The sequence below is a fragment of the Pteropus vampyrus genome, unplaced genomic scaffold (assembly GCF_000151845.1).
Source record: "Pteropus vampyrus isolate Shadow unplaced genomic scaffold, Pvam_2.0 Scaffold85, whole genome shotgun sequence".
NCBI lineage: Eukaryota > Metazoa > Chordata > Mammalia > Chiroptera > Pteropodidae > Pteropus > Pteropus vampyrus.
Genome location: NW_011888866.1, coordinates 2,322,802 through 2,335,362, shown reverse-complemented (window position 1 = coordinate 2,335,362; position 12,561 = coordinate 2,322,802). Strand labels below are relative to the sequence as shown.

General features: G+C 41.5%; 1 protein-coding gene and 1 non-coding gene across 2 annotated transcripts in view; both read left to right on the top strand.

Annotated features, from left to right (window-relative positions):
* TLN2 (talin 2) overlaps positions 1-12,561 on the top strand; it is a 340,255-nt gene that overhangs the window by 256,766 nt on the left and 70,928 nt on the right. Inside the window, exons 38-39 of the mRNA XM_023532579.1 lie at positions 2,941-3,042; positions 9,124-9,294. Of these exons, the coding sequence (XP_023388347.1) occupies positions 2,941-3,042; positions 9,124-9,294 (273 nt within the window). The remainder of the gene's footprint in view (positions 1-2,940; positions 3,043-9,123; positions 9,295-12,561) is intronic.
* LOC111742049 lies at positions 6,134-6,255 on the top strand. The gene has a single exon (XR_002781173.1). It is a non-coding gene; the product is annotated as a small nucleolar RNA SNORA53 (small nucleolar RNA).

Below are 12,561 nucleotides of genomic sequence, written 5' to 3'. Positions count from 1 at the left end.
TTGAAACTCAGGACCACAGTTAATTTCCTTAATACCTTGCAAAGAAAAATTGGCTAAATATTTTAATGTCTACTGTAACCCAGGAGTTTGTGAATAGTATGCAATATAGAGAACATAACGTGGTTGCACTGGAAATAGCTCAACATTTTTTTTTTTTTAAATAAGGATTCTATGCTTAAGCCAGTGAGTAGATAATCCAAGTCTAAATTGTTTCATTTGCCATTTCCTGGCATGAGCCTGAGATAGAGGGCGGCACTAGATCCTTCTCACCAGAAATAAAAGTTAGCACAAGTGTTAAATTAAGAAATGTATGAGTTATACAGAGAGGCATTGCCAAGCAAGCATCAGGGATTGACTCCTTAAATAACGCAATCAAGTAGGGTAGAGAGTAGACAGAGTCTCATGGCCCTCCAATGCAGGAGTGGGTTGTGGAACTTGAGCCCCATGGAGCCTATGTTTAACTCCCTCTGTCCCTTCCAGGGACAAGGCCCCTGGACAGAGAGAGTGTGACTACTCCATCGATGGCATCAACCGGTGCATTCGGGACATCGAGCAGGCCTCGCTGGCAGCTGTCAGCCAGAGTTTGGCCACGAGGGATGACATCTCTGTGGAGGTAAGCTGAGACTCTGTGGCCAGCTCGGAAGCCTTTGAAAATGCTGCAGAATCTCAGCATCAGGCTTTGGGGGATGAGAGAATAGGACCAACATGTTTTTGATGGTAGAGTTTTATCACTGAACCACCTTCCCCTGTGGAACTAACCTGGGAAGTTTTTGAAGAGAGAAAGGCAGATGCTGATTAGAGAATGGTGGTTTGGTGAAGGAACACGTGTACTGCTGGAGGTGGCAAGATTAAATGAGGCTGAAGCCTGAGGAAAAATTAATGTCAGATAATGTCACTAAGATGGGTTTACCGTATTCTTTTTAACATATCAGCGGAGCAGACCTAAGCATGTTTGAATGTTTCTCTGTTGTCATTTTTCATCAATGCACTTTTTGACTAATGGGCACATTTAGCGTTAAACTCTATACATTTGGTCCATTTAGAGATAAAGATTTCCTTCCTAAGTTACTCATTATCTAGTATTTGGAGACCTTTAGAATTCTGTTATTAATTCAGAGTCACTTTGCCGTTTCTTGCCAGTTTTTCCAAAGTTGAGGATAGAATTTTCCTACTTTGATCCTTTGAGTTTTTTCTGTAACCTGTCCAAAGGCCTCTGATTAATTCTTCTTTGTTGAAAGTGCCTAACACTCAGAAGGTGCTTAATAAATATGGATGGTCTCTTCACTGATGTTTCCCTTACTGCCGCTGAATTCATCAACAATGAACTTTGATCCCTGTCTCTAAGCAGTGGGCCCAGAGTTGGTATTGCTCATTTTTATTAATAGAGCTGTCTGTTTCACCTCAGCTTCACGCCACCCCATGCCCATTTCCAGGAAAAGAAAGAAGGGATAAGCATTCTCATCTTGTGTGGAATGTTAGAATTATTGTTAACCTGGTATTAAAGTAGAATATGCATACAGAAAAGTGTGCATATCATAGTGTGAAGATGATGAATTTTCACCAACTAAGCACATTCTTCAGCCAGCACCTTTTTCAAGAAACAAACATGACCAGCGACTTAGAAGGCCCCCATCATGCTCCCATCTTGTACCATCCCTCCCCAAGCATATCCTCTGTCTTAATGTCTTCCCTAGGAAGAAAATCCTCCCCTTTAACTGCGTGTGCTTCCTGCTTACACCATATTTCATTTAACAAGCTGTCTGTAATAAGACAACATTGCTGCAATATTCTTGTGTTGTAAGTGGGAAGACAAGTAATTAGCTAAATAAGACCCTCGGAAACTTGGAGGTTTCTATCCACCTGCCTCCATCTCTCTATTTGTCTCTTTTTCCCTTTTTTTTGCCAGGATTTTATTTTAAGTTTGCACGATAGACTGCTCCTCTCGTTGACTAACATCTTCTCAAAGCTCCCAGCACATGTACAGCATTGTTTAGTGGGGAAGTAGCAAAGGCCTAAGTCTCATTTCTGATGACCTGATCTTTCTCACTTTGTCAGGAATCACGCCCATCCCGTGCTGCTGTGTGCAGACCTAAAATGTCCAGCATTGTGATGTATTAGATCCTGACTTTCTCAAGCGAAGCTCCTATGAAGATTCCTACAAAAGGATCTGATCTTTCCCACTACTAGCTAACAATCTCCATCTTTGAATTCCTCACCCCCTTACACTCCAGCATCATCTAAATACCTTGCCCTGTCTCTTCACAGCATGAGTGCAATTCTTTGGGATGGAGAGATTAAACTGTCTCTCAAACCTGAGAAGAAATGTCTTGAGGACGCCATTTTCAATAACTGCATCCACATCTCCAATAACAAGGAACTGAGAGCCTGAGCTGATGAGCTCGATGAGCATCTCACCAGGCATTTTCACAGTGCGGTGTTGGGGAAATAGTCCTGATTTCAGAGAACTGATCTCATTTTTATGTCACCGTTCTCTCCCCTATCCCCTTAAAGAGTTCTTAGTTCTGAGGCCACAAGGACCTGAATGTTGCCTCAGACTCCATTAGCTCTCTCCTTTTCGACAAAGTTGCGTTCTCTTCTTGGAAAGCCGTCGCTGTTCCACATTTCCAGTAATTATGCTGAATAACCCAAGTAAAGATACCAATAGCATCATTGGTTACTGTGGTTGGTGGGAGTGAGAAGCCAGTAGGAATAGTGTTGTGTCACTCACTGCCTTGTGTCGCTCACAGGTGCAAGTGGGTCCTAGGGATACTGAGAAGTCCTGGGAAAGGGCAGGGTGAAGTGGCAGCTTGATGGCACAGCTAGGCAATTTGATGTCCATTTCTTGTGGCCTCCTTTGTCTTTCACACGGGCATTTCTAAATCAGTGCACCTTTGAGGGAACCATTGTGAGGTGAACTTGACAGCTCTCTCTCCTTATCAGGCCCTGCAGGAGCAGCTGACTTCAGTGGTCCAGGAAATCGGGCATCTCGTAGATCCAATCGCCACAGCAGCTCGGGGAGAAGCAGCTCAGCTGGGACATAAGGTAATGTGCACCGAGGGGATCCTGCTGAGAGCACACGTGAGAGAGAGGTGGGGGGAGAGGTTTCTGTTGGTTTTGTTATTCTCAAAATCCTGAGGCCAGGTATTGTGCCTAAGGCAATGCTGGCTTAAACGATGGAAAACAGAATTCATTTTCTTCAAAAATGACCACCTCGGGATCTGCTTTCACCTGGCATTAAGATAAAAACTACAGGGAAATTTTTCTGGTTATGGTCAGACTTTTTCAGCTATGAGGCATTTACAGTCGTCTGTCACTCTTGACCTTCGCTTAGATAAGCCAGAGACTGAAGTCGATATTCTTAGCCTGATGTCTGCCATCTTTCGTCCCTGGCTGGCCGGTTTCATTCTGGTGTGTTTTAGGGATATGTTGTTCTTCCATGGCTCCTCATAGCGTCTATTTTCACAAGTGAGAAAGCAAAGCAAACTTGCAAATTTCACTCTGGACAACTAAAGCCGCCCTGTGCGGTCACCCCGGAGGGGCCCTTCAACTGAGAGTTTATACTCACATTGTTGTAAGTGCTGAGTAATGTTTTGCCTGTTTGGGGTTTATTTTGCAAATCCTTCAAGGATCGTTGGCTTGTCAAGCAGCCCATGCCTCAGCAGAGAGAGGACAGAAATTGGATTTTTAACAACCTTCGGGGTTTCCTAGCATTTATCAGAGCAGCCATCAGTATCGACATGCGTATCTAGAAATCCAGGAGCCAGAATCTTCTCTGCAGGTATTGATTTTAGGAAATCGATATTCTTACTTTTTAAGTTATAAAATAGCTCAAGGGCCTACTAAGCTTCCTGCTGGTATTCTAAGGACAGGTTTTTGAGATTTAAAATGGTCAGTGTCACTGCCTTTTCAAGTGTGGCAAACTTCATTTCTCAGCTGAGTTCCTTTTAATAAGAAAGGGGCTTGTTCGCCTGTGTGAAGAGGCTTGCAAGGGTCGAGGGGTCTGGTCTGGAGGCTGGAGCCTCTGCCTATGTGTGTGCCGTGGGGAAACTGAGTTTGGAAAAGAGGCTGGACTTTGTTTCAGAAGTTAGTCTTTATTCTGGTAGGAATTTCATAAGAAAATATTTCCAGACTTCTAGGGCAGCATCCTTGTCTCTGAAGATGTGTTGTTAGTAAGAAACATTAATTCTTATTTCAGTGGGTGGCATCAAAAGAAAAATAATATATTTGTATCACTGGAGTTACAAATGTCCTCTTGTTCCTTTGGCTAAACTAGTCTGACTTTCTAAAAGGGGGTCTGGACAAAGACAGCCTAGGGACCTTCTACCCAGAGGAGTCATGGGCTGAGTTAATACCTTCATGGTTCCAGTGTTTTATTACACCTCTCAGTGGGATCCTAGATCAGCTTAAGCTGGGATCAGCTTCACCCAATCACCTGGGATTGCTAAGTGCAAAGTCTGAGACCCCACCTGTATTCTTTTCCCACAGCTACTGTAACAAATTACTACAAACTGAGTGGCTTAAAACAGAAATGGAATCTCTCTCAGTTCTGGAGGCCAGAAGTCCAAAATCAAGGTTTTGGCAGGGGCATACTCTTTCCGGAGGCTCTCAGGGAGAACTTGTTCTTTGTCTCTTCTAACATCTGATGGCTCTCGACATTCCCTGGCGTTCCTTGACTGTAACATACCCATCTCTGTCTCTGTGGTCGCATTGTCTCCTGCTCTCTGTTTGTCTTTCCTTATTCTATCTCTTATAAGAATACTTGTTATCAGATTTAGGGCCCACCCAAGTAACCCAGGATGATCTCATCTTCAGACCCTTAAATATTCCTGCAAAGATCTTTTTTCCCAGTAAGATCACATTCACAGGTTCTAGGGATTTGGATATGGACATATGTTTTGGGGGCCACCATTCAAACCACTCTGCCACCTTAGGCCTTAGGGAATCAGCATCACGTATTAAATACTCAAAATTCTCTGTTAACTTCTATGCTAACCCAAGTGAGGATGTTTCCTGTTCTGTCCTGTCTCTCAAGAGCAGAAGGTGTTAGCTTCCTAAATTCAGGAAAAAGCACATACCTTCAAAAACCTGTGCACACAATAGGTGAGGAATCGTGACACCTTAGTGTCGAGTGCCTACAACATGGCAGGCATTGTGCTAAGTGCTTTTACGTACACTAATTTAATCCTCCTAACAATCTAAATGAGTTTAGTGCTATTATTCCCCATTCTACAGAGGAGGAAACAAGTTTAGTAGTAGGAGGCAATTTGCCTAAGATTTCTCAATAAAGAATTGGCAGGGAGGATTCAGATTCAGTGGCTCTGAAACTAGAGCTTACTCTACCAGCCATTTATAATACCTCCATGAGGAGTTGGCACCAGTTTCGTTTAATTATTCTCAGCATGCAGCAACCCTTGACATTTTACAGTTGCATTGATGAAATGTACTTTCAAAATAATAAAAGAAATCTAGAAAACATGTAAGATTCTAATGTGTTAAACATTTTGACTCCTTTAGGATGTATAGGATGCATCCTGAGCCCTGACCCCTGATGTTAGCTGAGAAGTTAACATCATACTTAATGTAGAAACACTAAAAACTTTTCAAGATCAAGAATAAGATGAGGCTGTCCACTATCACCACTGTTATTCAATGCAGTATGGGAAGTCCTAGCTAGAGCAATCAGGTCAGAGAAAAAAATAAAAGGCACCCACATAGAGAATGAAGAAATCTTGTCACTTTCTGCAGATGACATGATTCTCTATATAAAAAACCCCGAAGACTCTACTAAAAAACTATTAGAAATAATACAGTAAAGTTACAGGAAAAAAAATCAATGTTCCAAAATCCATAGCATTCCTATACTCTAATAAATGAATTTTCAGAAAAAGAAGTGAAAAGAAAAAAATATAAAACTTCTTTTGCAATTGCAACAAAAATAATAAAATGTCTAGGAGTTAACCTAACAAAACATGTGAAGGACCTATACACTGAAAAGTATAAGATAGTATTAAAAGAAATTGAAAAGAACATAAAGAAATAGAAACATATTCTGTGTTCTTGGATTGGAAAAATCAACAGAGTTAAAATGACCTCATTACCTAAAGCATTATACAGATTTAATGCAATTCCTTATCAAACTCCAGTGGTATTTTTAAAAGAAATACAACATGCATGTTAGTCTTAAGTTCTGATTGAAATGACATGCATTCGTGCTGCCATTTTGTACTATCAAGACTTGACTGTTGTGTGGACAGTTTTGTTAATGATTGACATTTCTGGTACATGAATATATGCAACTGAGTAAAATAAGAAATTCAACAAAATATCATCAGATTTGTGTATAAGCGCAAAAGACCCCAAATAGCCAAAGCAATCCAGAGAGAAAAGAACAAAACCAGAGGTATCACTCTTCCTGACTTCAAATTATACTACAAAGCGACAATAATCAAAACATCCTGGTATTGGCAGAAAAACAGACACACAGACCAGTGCAAAAGTATCAAGAGTTCAGACGTAAACTCCCTCATACATGGGCAAATAATTTTTGACTCCTTAGTCAAAAACCATACAACAGAGAAAGGAAAGCCTCTTCAATAAATGGTGCTAGAAAACTGGAAATCTATATAAAAGAATGAAACTAGACTGTTGTCTATCACCACACATCAAAATTAAAATGGATTAAGGACCTGAATATAAGACCTAAACAATAAGTTGCAAAGAAGAAAACATAGATACTAAACTCACGGACCTTGGACTTAGAGAGGATTTTATGAATTTGCCCTCAAAGGCAAGGAAAGTAAAACCAAAAATAAATGAATGGGACTGTATCAAATTAAAAAGCTTCTGCTCAGCAAAAAAAAAAAGCTACCAACAAGGCAAAGAGGGAATCATCCTAATGGAAGAATATATTTGCAAACAATGACTCTGGATAAGGGTCTAATATCCAAACTATATAAAGAACTCATACAACTCAACAATAAAAAAAGCAAACAATCCGATTAAAAAATGGGCAGAGAACCTGAAGAAACATTTCTCCCAAGAAGATATACAAAAGGCCAACAGACATGAAAAGATGCTCAGCTTTACTAGCTTTTAGAGAAATGCAAATCAAAACCACAATGAGATACCACTTCACACCTGTTAGAATGGCTATCATCAACAGAAGTAAGAACAAGTGTTGGAGAGATTGTGGGGAGAAAGGAACCCTCCTGGTAGGAATGCAAATTAGTTCAACCACTATAGAAAACAGTATAGAGGTTCTTCGAAAAACTAAGAATAGAATTACCATATGACCCAGCAATCCCTCTTCTGGGTATTTACCCAAAAAACTTGAAAACATTTAACCACAAAGATATATGCACCCTGATGTACATAGCTGCATTATTCATGGTGGCCAGGATGTGTCCATCAATAGATGATTAGATAAAGAAGATGTGGTACATATATACAGTGGAATGTTACTCAGCCATAGGAAGAGATGAAATATTGCCATTTGCAACAACATGGACAGATCTTGAAATAATCATGCTAAGTGAAATAAGACAGAAAAAGTTGAAAGCCATATGATTTAACTCATATGGATGTAAAAAACAAAGAAACAAACATGACAAACAGAGACTCATGGACACGGACTGTGGATTAGTGGTTATCGGAGGGAAGTGGGGAGGGGAGAGGTAGATAGCGGTAAAAGGGGTCAAATATTTGGTGGTGGAAGGAAATCTAATTTGGGGTGGTGAAGCACAATATATATGACATACTATCAAATTGTACACTTGAAACTTACTTGATTTTATCAATGAATGTCACCCCAATCTTTAATTAAAATAAAATGGGCTTCCTACCTACATCCCCATCACTCTTCCTCCTTATGATGGGAAGAAGCACTAAGCATTAAGGGAATTGATGCCTCAAGATTGGAGCTTAAATATACTTGATGGGAATAATTTAGAGTTAGTAATTGTCACACAAAATCAGGAGTTGAATGAAAAACATAATCAATCTGATCATTTTTAACTGAGTGAGAATAGATTATGATACCTGAAGCAAATACAGCAAAATGTTAGAACTTGATATTTGGGATGCTAGGTAAATGGATATTACTGGATTTTTCTCAGACTTTAGTTTAAATACTTTACAAAACAACAAACAAATACCAAACAACAAACTTTTAAAATTCAATATTACAACTTAACAGAACTGGAACAAAAATGAAAAGTAGCAGACAGTACAGCAGTGCTCGAGAACCTGGGCTGTGGAGTGGGACACCTGGCTCCTGCTCCAGCTCCAGCTCTCTGCCACATGGGGTTGAGCAGGTTACTTCACCCATCTAAGCCTCGGTTTCTTCCTTTGTATCTGCTTTGCACAATTGTTGTGAAGATTAGATGAAGAAATGCATGGTAAGCATTTAGCAGAAAGCTTGGCTTATGAGATGCACACAAATGTGACATGTGGCCCTGTGGCACCCAGCTGATGAGTTTTGATGAGCACGTATGTACTAAATATGATGCTACCCTACTGGAGATAGGACTCTGTTGGAACAGTGGTGAGCTGTCGTGATAGGCTTTTTTCTCTCAGGTTGGGCTAATCATAAACAGAATATCTAAGCTTATATGAAATTGTTTTTGCTTTTATTCCAAATGCATGGTTTGGTTAAAAAGCTCAGAGCAGAGGACAGTTGGATTGGCTTCCTAAACACCTGTGAGGGTATCTTTACTCTCAGGCCCTTTTCCTCATCTGTTCTGCTTCCCTGCCCCTCTCCTATCCCCCTTCCTTCTGACTTTGTAAGATGCTCATCTTTGGTTCTTTCAAAGGCTTTTCTGTTCACAAAATTAAAATTTGTAAAATTGTCACTCTACTCTGTATCTCAGAACATTTCTTAGCATTTCTGCCGTGATGAGAGGTGAGATAAAGAGCTCCTCAGAGGAAGTTAAACTCAAGCAAGAGTTTAAAAAATAAATAAAGAGTTTAAAAAATAAATAAAGTTTAAAAAAAAATAAAGGTCAGCAAATCTGCCTCTCCCTGCAAGTCATACCATCCCTGTCCCAGCCCCATCTCTATCAGTAGGGCCCCTAAAGGAGATGCAAGTATTTACACAAGGCATCTGTGGCTTTTTTGTCTTAAAAGGTGACACAGCTGGCGAGCTACTTTGAGCCCTTGATCTTAGCTGCAGTTGGTGTTGCCTCCAAGATTCTGGACCATCAGCAGCAGATGACAGTGCTGGACCAGACCAAGACGCTCGCAGAGTCTGCCCTACAGATGTTGTATGCAGCCAAAGAAGGCGGAGGGAACCCCAAGGTACAGTGCAGGATGCTGCTGACTCACTTAGGACCACCGAGAAGCCATCACGCATTCCTCTGTATCACGTCCCTCTAGGGAAAACACCTCCAGTTCTTAGCTCCTAGCATTTGATTTCCCACTCAGAGGTGGGAAATCTTCTATTGGCCTTCCCAGGGATCTTTAAGAGGAAAAGCAAGAACTATACATAATTAATGCATATTTATAAGTTATTTTTCCATGACAGAATGTGTAGGCAGGCTTCCTTGGGGAAGAAAAACTTCATACCTGCTGGCACCTGCTCAGTGTTGACACCTAGCTTGCACAAAGTACAGCTCTGTTGTTTTCCAGTGTATGTCAGTTCCATTCCTGGTACTCAAGTTCAAAGCGAAATGCGGCACAAGGTCACCCATGGCATGTGTTGCTATTGCCTTGGAGGCAGTAGTTTGATATGAAAATCTCCCTTACTGACTTGCAAGTGGAACATTCGGTCATCCCAATATGTCACCTAGCTACTGCAAGTGGCCAAAGATGACAACAGCATGTCATTTTCTCTCAGGGATGATATTTGCATCAGAGCGATTGTTTTACCTATGAAACCATTATGCACCTTAAGTTTCCTCAGGGTTCCAGTTCCTGGAGAGGAGAGTGGGGCTCCTTTTGCTGTTTGTACCTTCTAGTAGCTGCCCGCCCGTGATCGATCTGATCTTAATGGGTCCTCACCTCAGCAGAATAACGTAAGGGGAACACTGACTGGAAAAATTTGTGCAGGATACTTCCCTAGAAGCTAAAGGAATCTACATGTGTGTATGTATTTTTTAATGTGTTCTGTTACATCTATGTGTAAGGTCTTCAAATTGGTAGCATGGTATAGCAGAGAAGACTCTGGATTGAAGAGAATGGCAAAATAATAATCTCGGAGCTAACAGTTATGGAGTGCTGACTCTGTTACCTATTATAGCTTATACCATCATCTTATTTAATCTTCATAAATATTCTATGAGATAGGAAGGTTCCCATTTATGGATGTGGAAACGGAGACTGGAAGTGCTCGGGTAAGTTGTCTGAGATGACATGAGAGGGATGACGTGCGGGGTCAGGACTGAGCCTGCGCCCCGTGGAATCACAGGCCAGCTCTGCCCAAAGCAAAGACTGGAGCAAGGTCAAGGAAGCTGCAGAGAAGGAGGGACGTTTGGCTAGTTGGTCTTAAAAAAGGGAAGTTACCTGGTACAGAAGAATGGCTGGATGCGTGCTGGGAAAAGGGAACTGCGTATACAAAGGCTTAGATAGGGTTACAAAAGGATTCTGGTATCTTTAGAAAAGAGCACTCAATCTGATGTATGTGGAGTACAGGGTGTGGGGACAATGGGACGCGAGGATAGGCTGGGCTGTATTGTGACAGGTCTCTACCACGCTAAGAAGTTTGGGCTTTATTGGAAGCAGTGGGAACAATGTGACCTATCTGTAGTTTAGAAGCACCATTCTGGTAACAGCATGAATAGTGTCTGAGACTTGCATTTTCTGTATTCAGTTTTTCATTCATGTAATGTATCTGACAAGTACTAAGAGCCTAATTCTGGGAATGCTAAAAATATTAAGAGCCAGCCCATTGCCCTCAAGTTGTTCTGAGTCTTCTGAAAAAAAAAGAATAAGTCTAGTTGCCAAAGTGGTTGGGAGACCTGTCTGGAATAGTTTTCAGCAAATGGCCTGAAGCATCGGGTGATGAACTAAGACATGTGATGAGTGAAAGCAAAGACAGGTGTTTATGTCCCTGATGTCATTCAACCTGTGCTCTGTCTGCAAATCCTGAAAGGCTTGACACAAAGAATGCCTGGGACACAAGTTGGCTTTTAGGCTCTTTCCTAAGAGGCCTGATGCAGACTTAATCACCTTAGGTGCATTCTTTGGGCAGATATTTACTAGGTGTTATTTGCTGTGTGTTAGGTGATGCATGTATGTGTTAGATGTCCTATGTCCCTGTTTGCAGAGGAATTGTTAAAATGTGACTAAATGGTTAATGGTAGCTTCGATTTGGTGAAAAATAGCACCCACATTGGGGTCTGACATGATTGGTTTCAAATCCCATCTCTGCCTCTTGCTAGCAAATTACTTCATTTCTTTGTTTCCTCATCTACGCAATGGGGTTCATAATGAATGTCTCTATAGGGTAGTTGTAGAGATTAAATGAGATAAAGCATCTGACACAGTAGGTGTTTTAAAATAAAGTAGCCCCCCCCACCCTGTGTTAGCCACATATTAATGAATCAGGGGATTATAAGGCATTGCTGTGTAGCCTCACTCGCACCCTGCTGAGTGTTTCAAAGCTCATTCTCTATCTCCCAGAGTTCCCTTCTGTGCTCACCACCACCCAGGGCCCCTCCAGCTCTGCCTGCGGCACTCAGCAAATACACAGCCTAGCCATTGCAGGGAAGCTCTAATTACTAATTGTTGTTTACCTCTACCAAAGTTGAGTTCGGTCCCCTGTAGCCTTCTCCTGTTTTCCAAACTCCTGTGCTGTCTGTGCCCGCTATCCTGGGCTTTGTAGTTGTAGCACTGTAATGAAGTCAGGTCCCTTGGAAGTAGACTTTAGATATTTCCAAAAAAAAAAAAGGACAAAGTCCGATTTTTCTTCTGTGTTGTGCCATGAGGAACAGTAACAAAGAGTCCCTCCAGAATCTAAAATAGCAAGCTCATTGTTGGGCCTGCTGGCTCCACTTAGAGTTGTTGTTGGTCATTTAAACATGCCTTAACTGAGAGCCCACTTTGTCTGTGGGTGTCTGAAACTCGTGTGCTCAGCTGGCCCACATGTGTGATTGGACTGGGCTGTGTGATCAAGAGGTTTACCATTGAAGTTCCAGGAAACATTCCTGGGAGAGGCCTGGAGTAATCGGAGGAGGCTTCACAGAAGAGGTGAACTCTGAGCTGACCCTTTAAGGATCTGTAAAACTTAAACATATGGAGTGGAGGAGAACAGACCTAGAGAATTCCTCAGCACAAGTAGACGGGAAGGTAATTCATTTCTGGTACGGCCAAGAGCAAGGATGTGTTTTTGTAGGTTTTGGTGCTTCAGTCTGAAAAAAAGTGTCATTTTCATTGTCTTGGGAGTTGAGAGAACAGTTTTTGTGATTTACTGCTGCTGCCTCCAAAATGTTCTTCTCACACTCCTGAGACCACATGAGAGAGCAGATACTTGGCAAGCAGCTTTCTCCTCTCCTCACAGATGTGTACTTTGTTTTAACATGCATGTGTAGATTTGCTGGCATTTTTGTGCCACCAGTAGTCACCTCA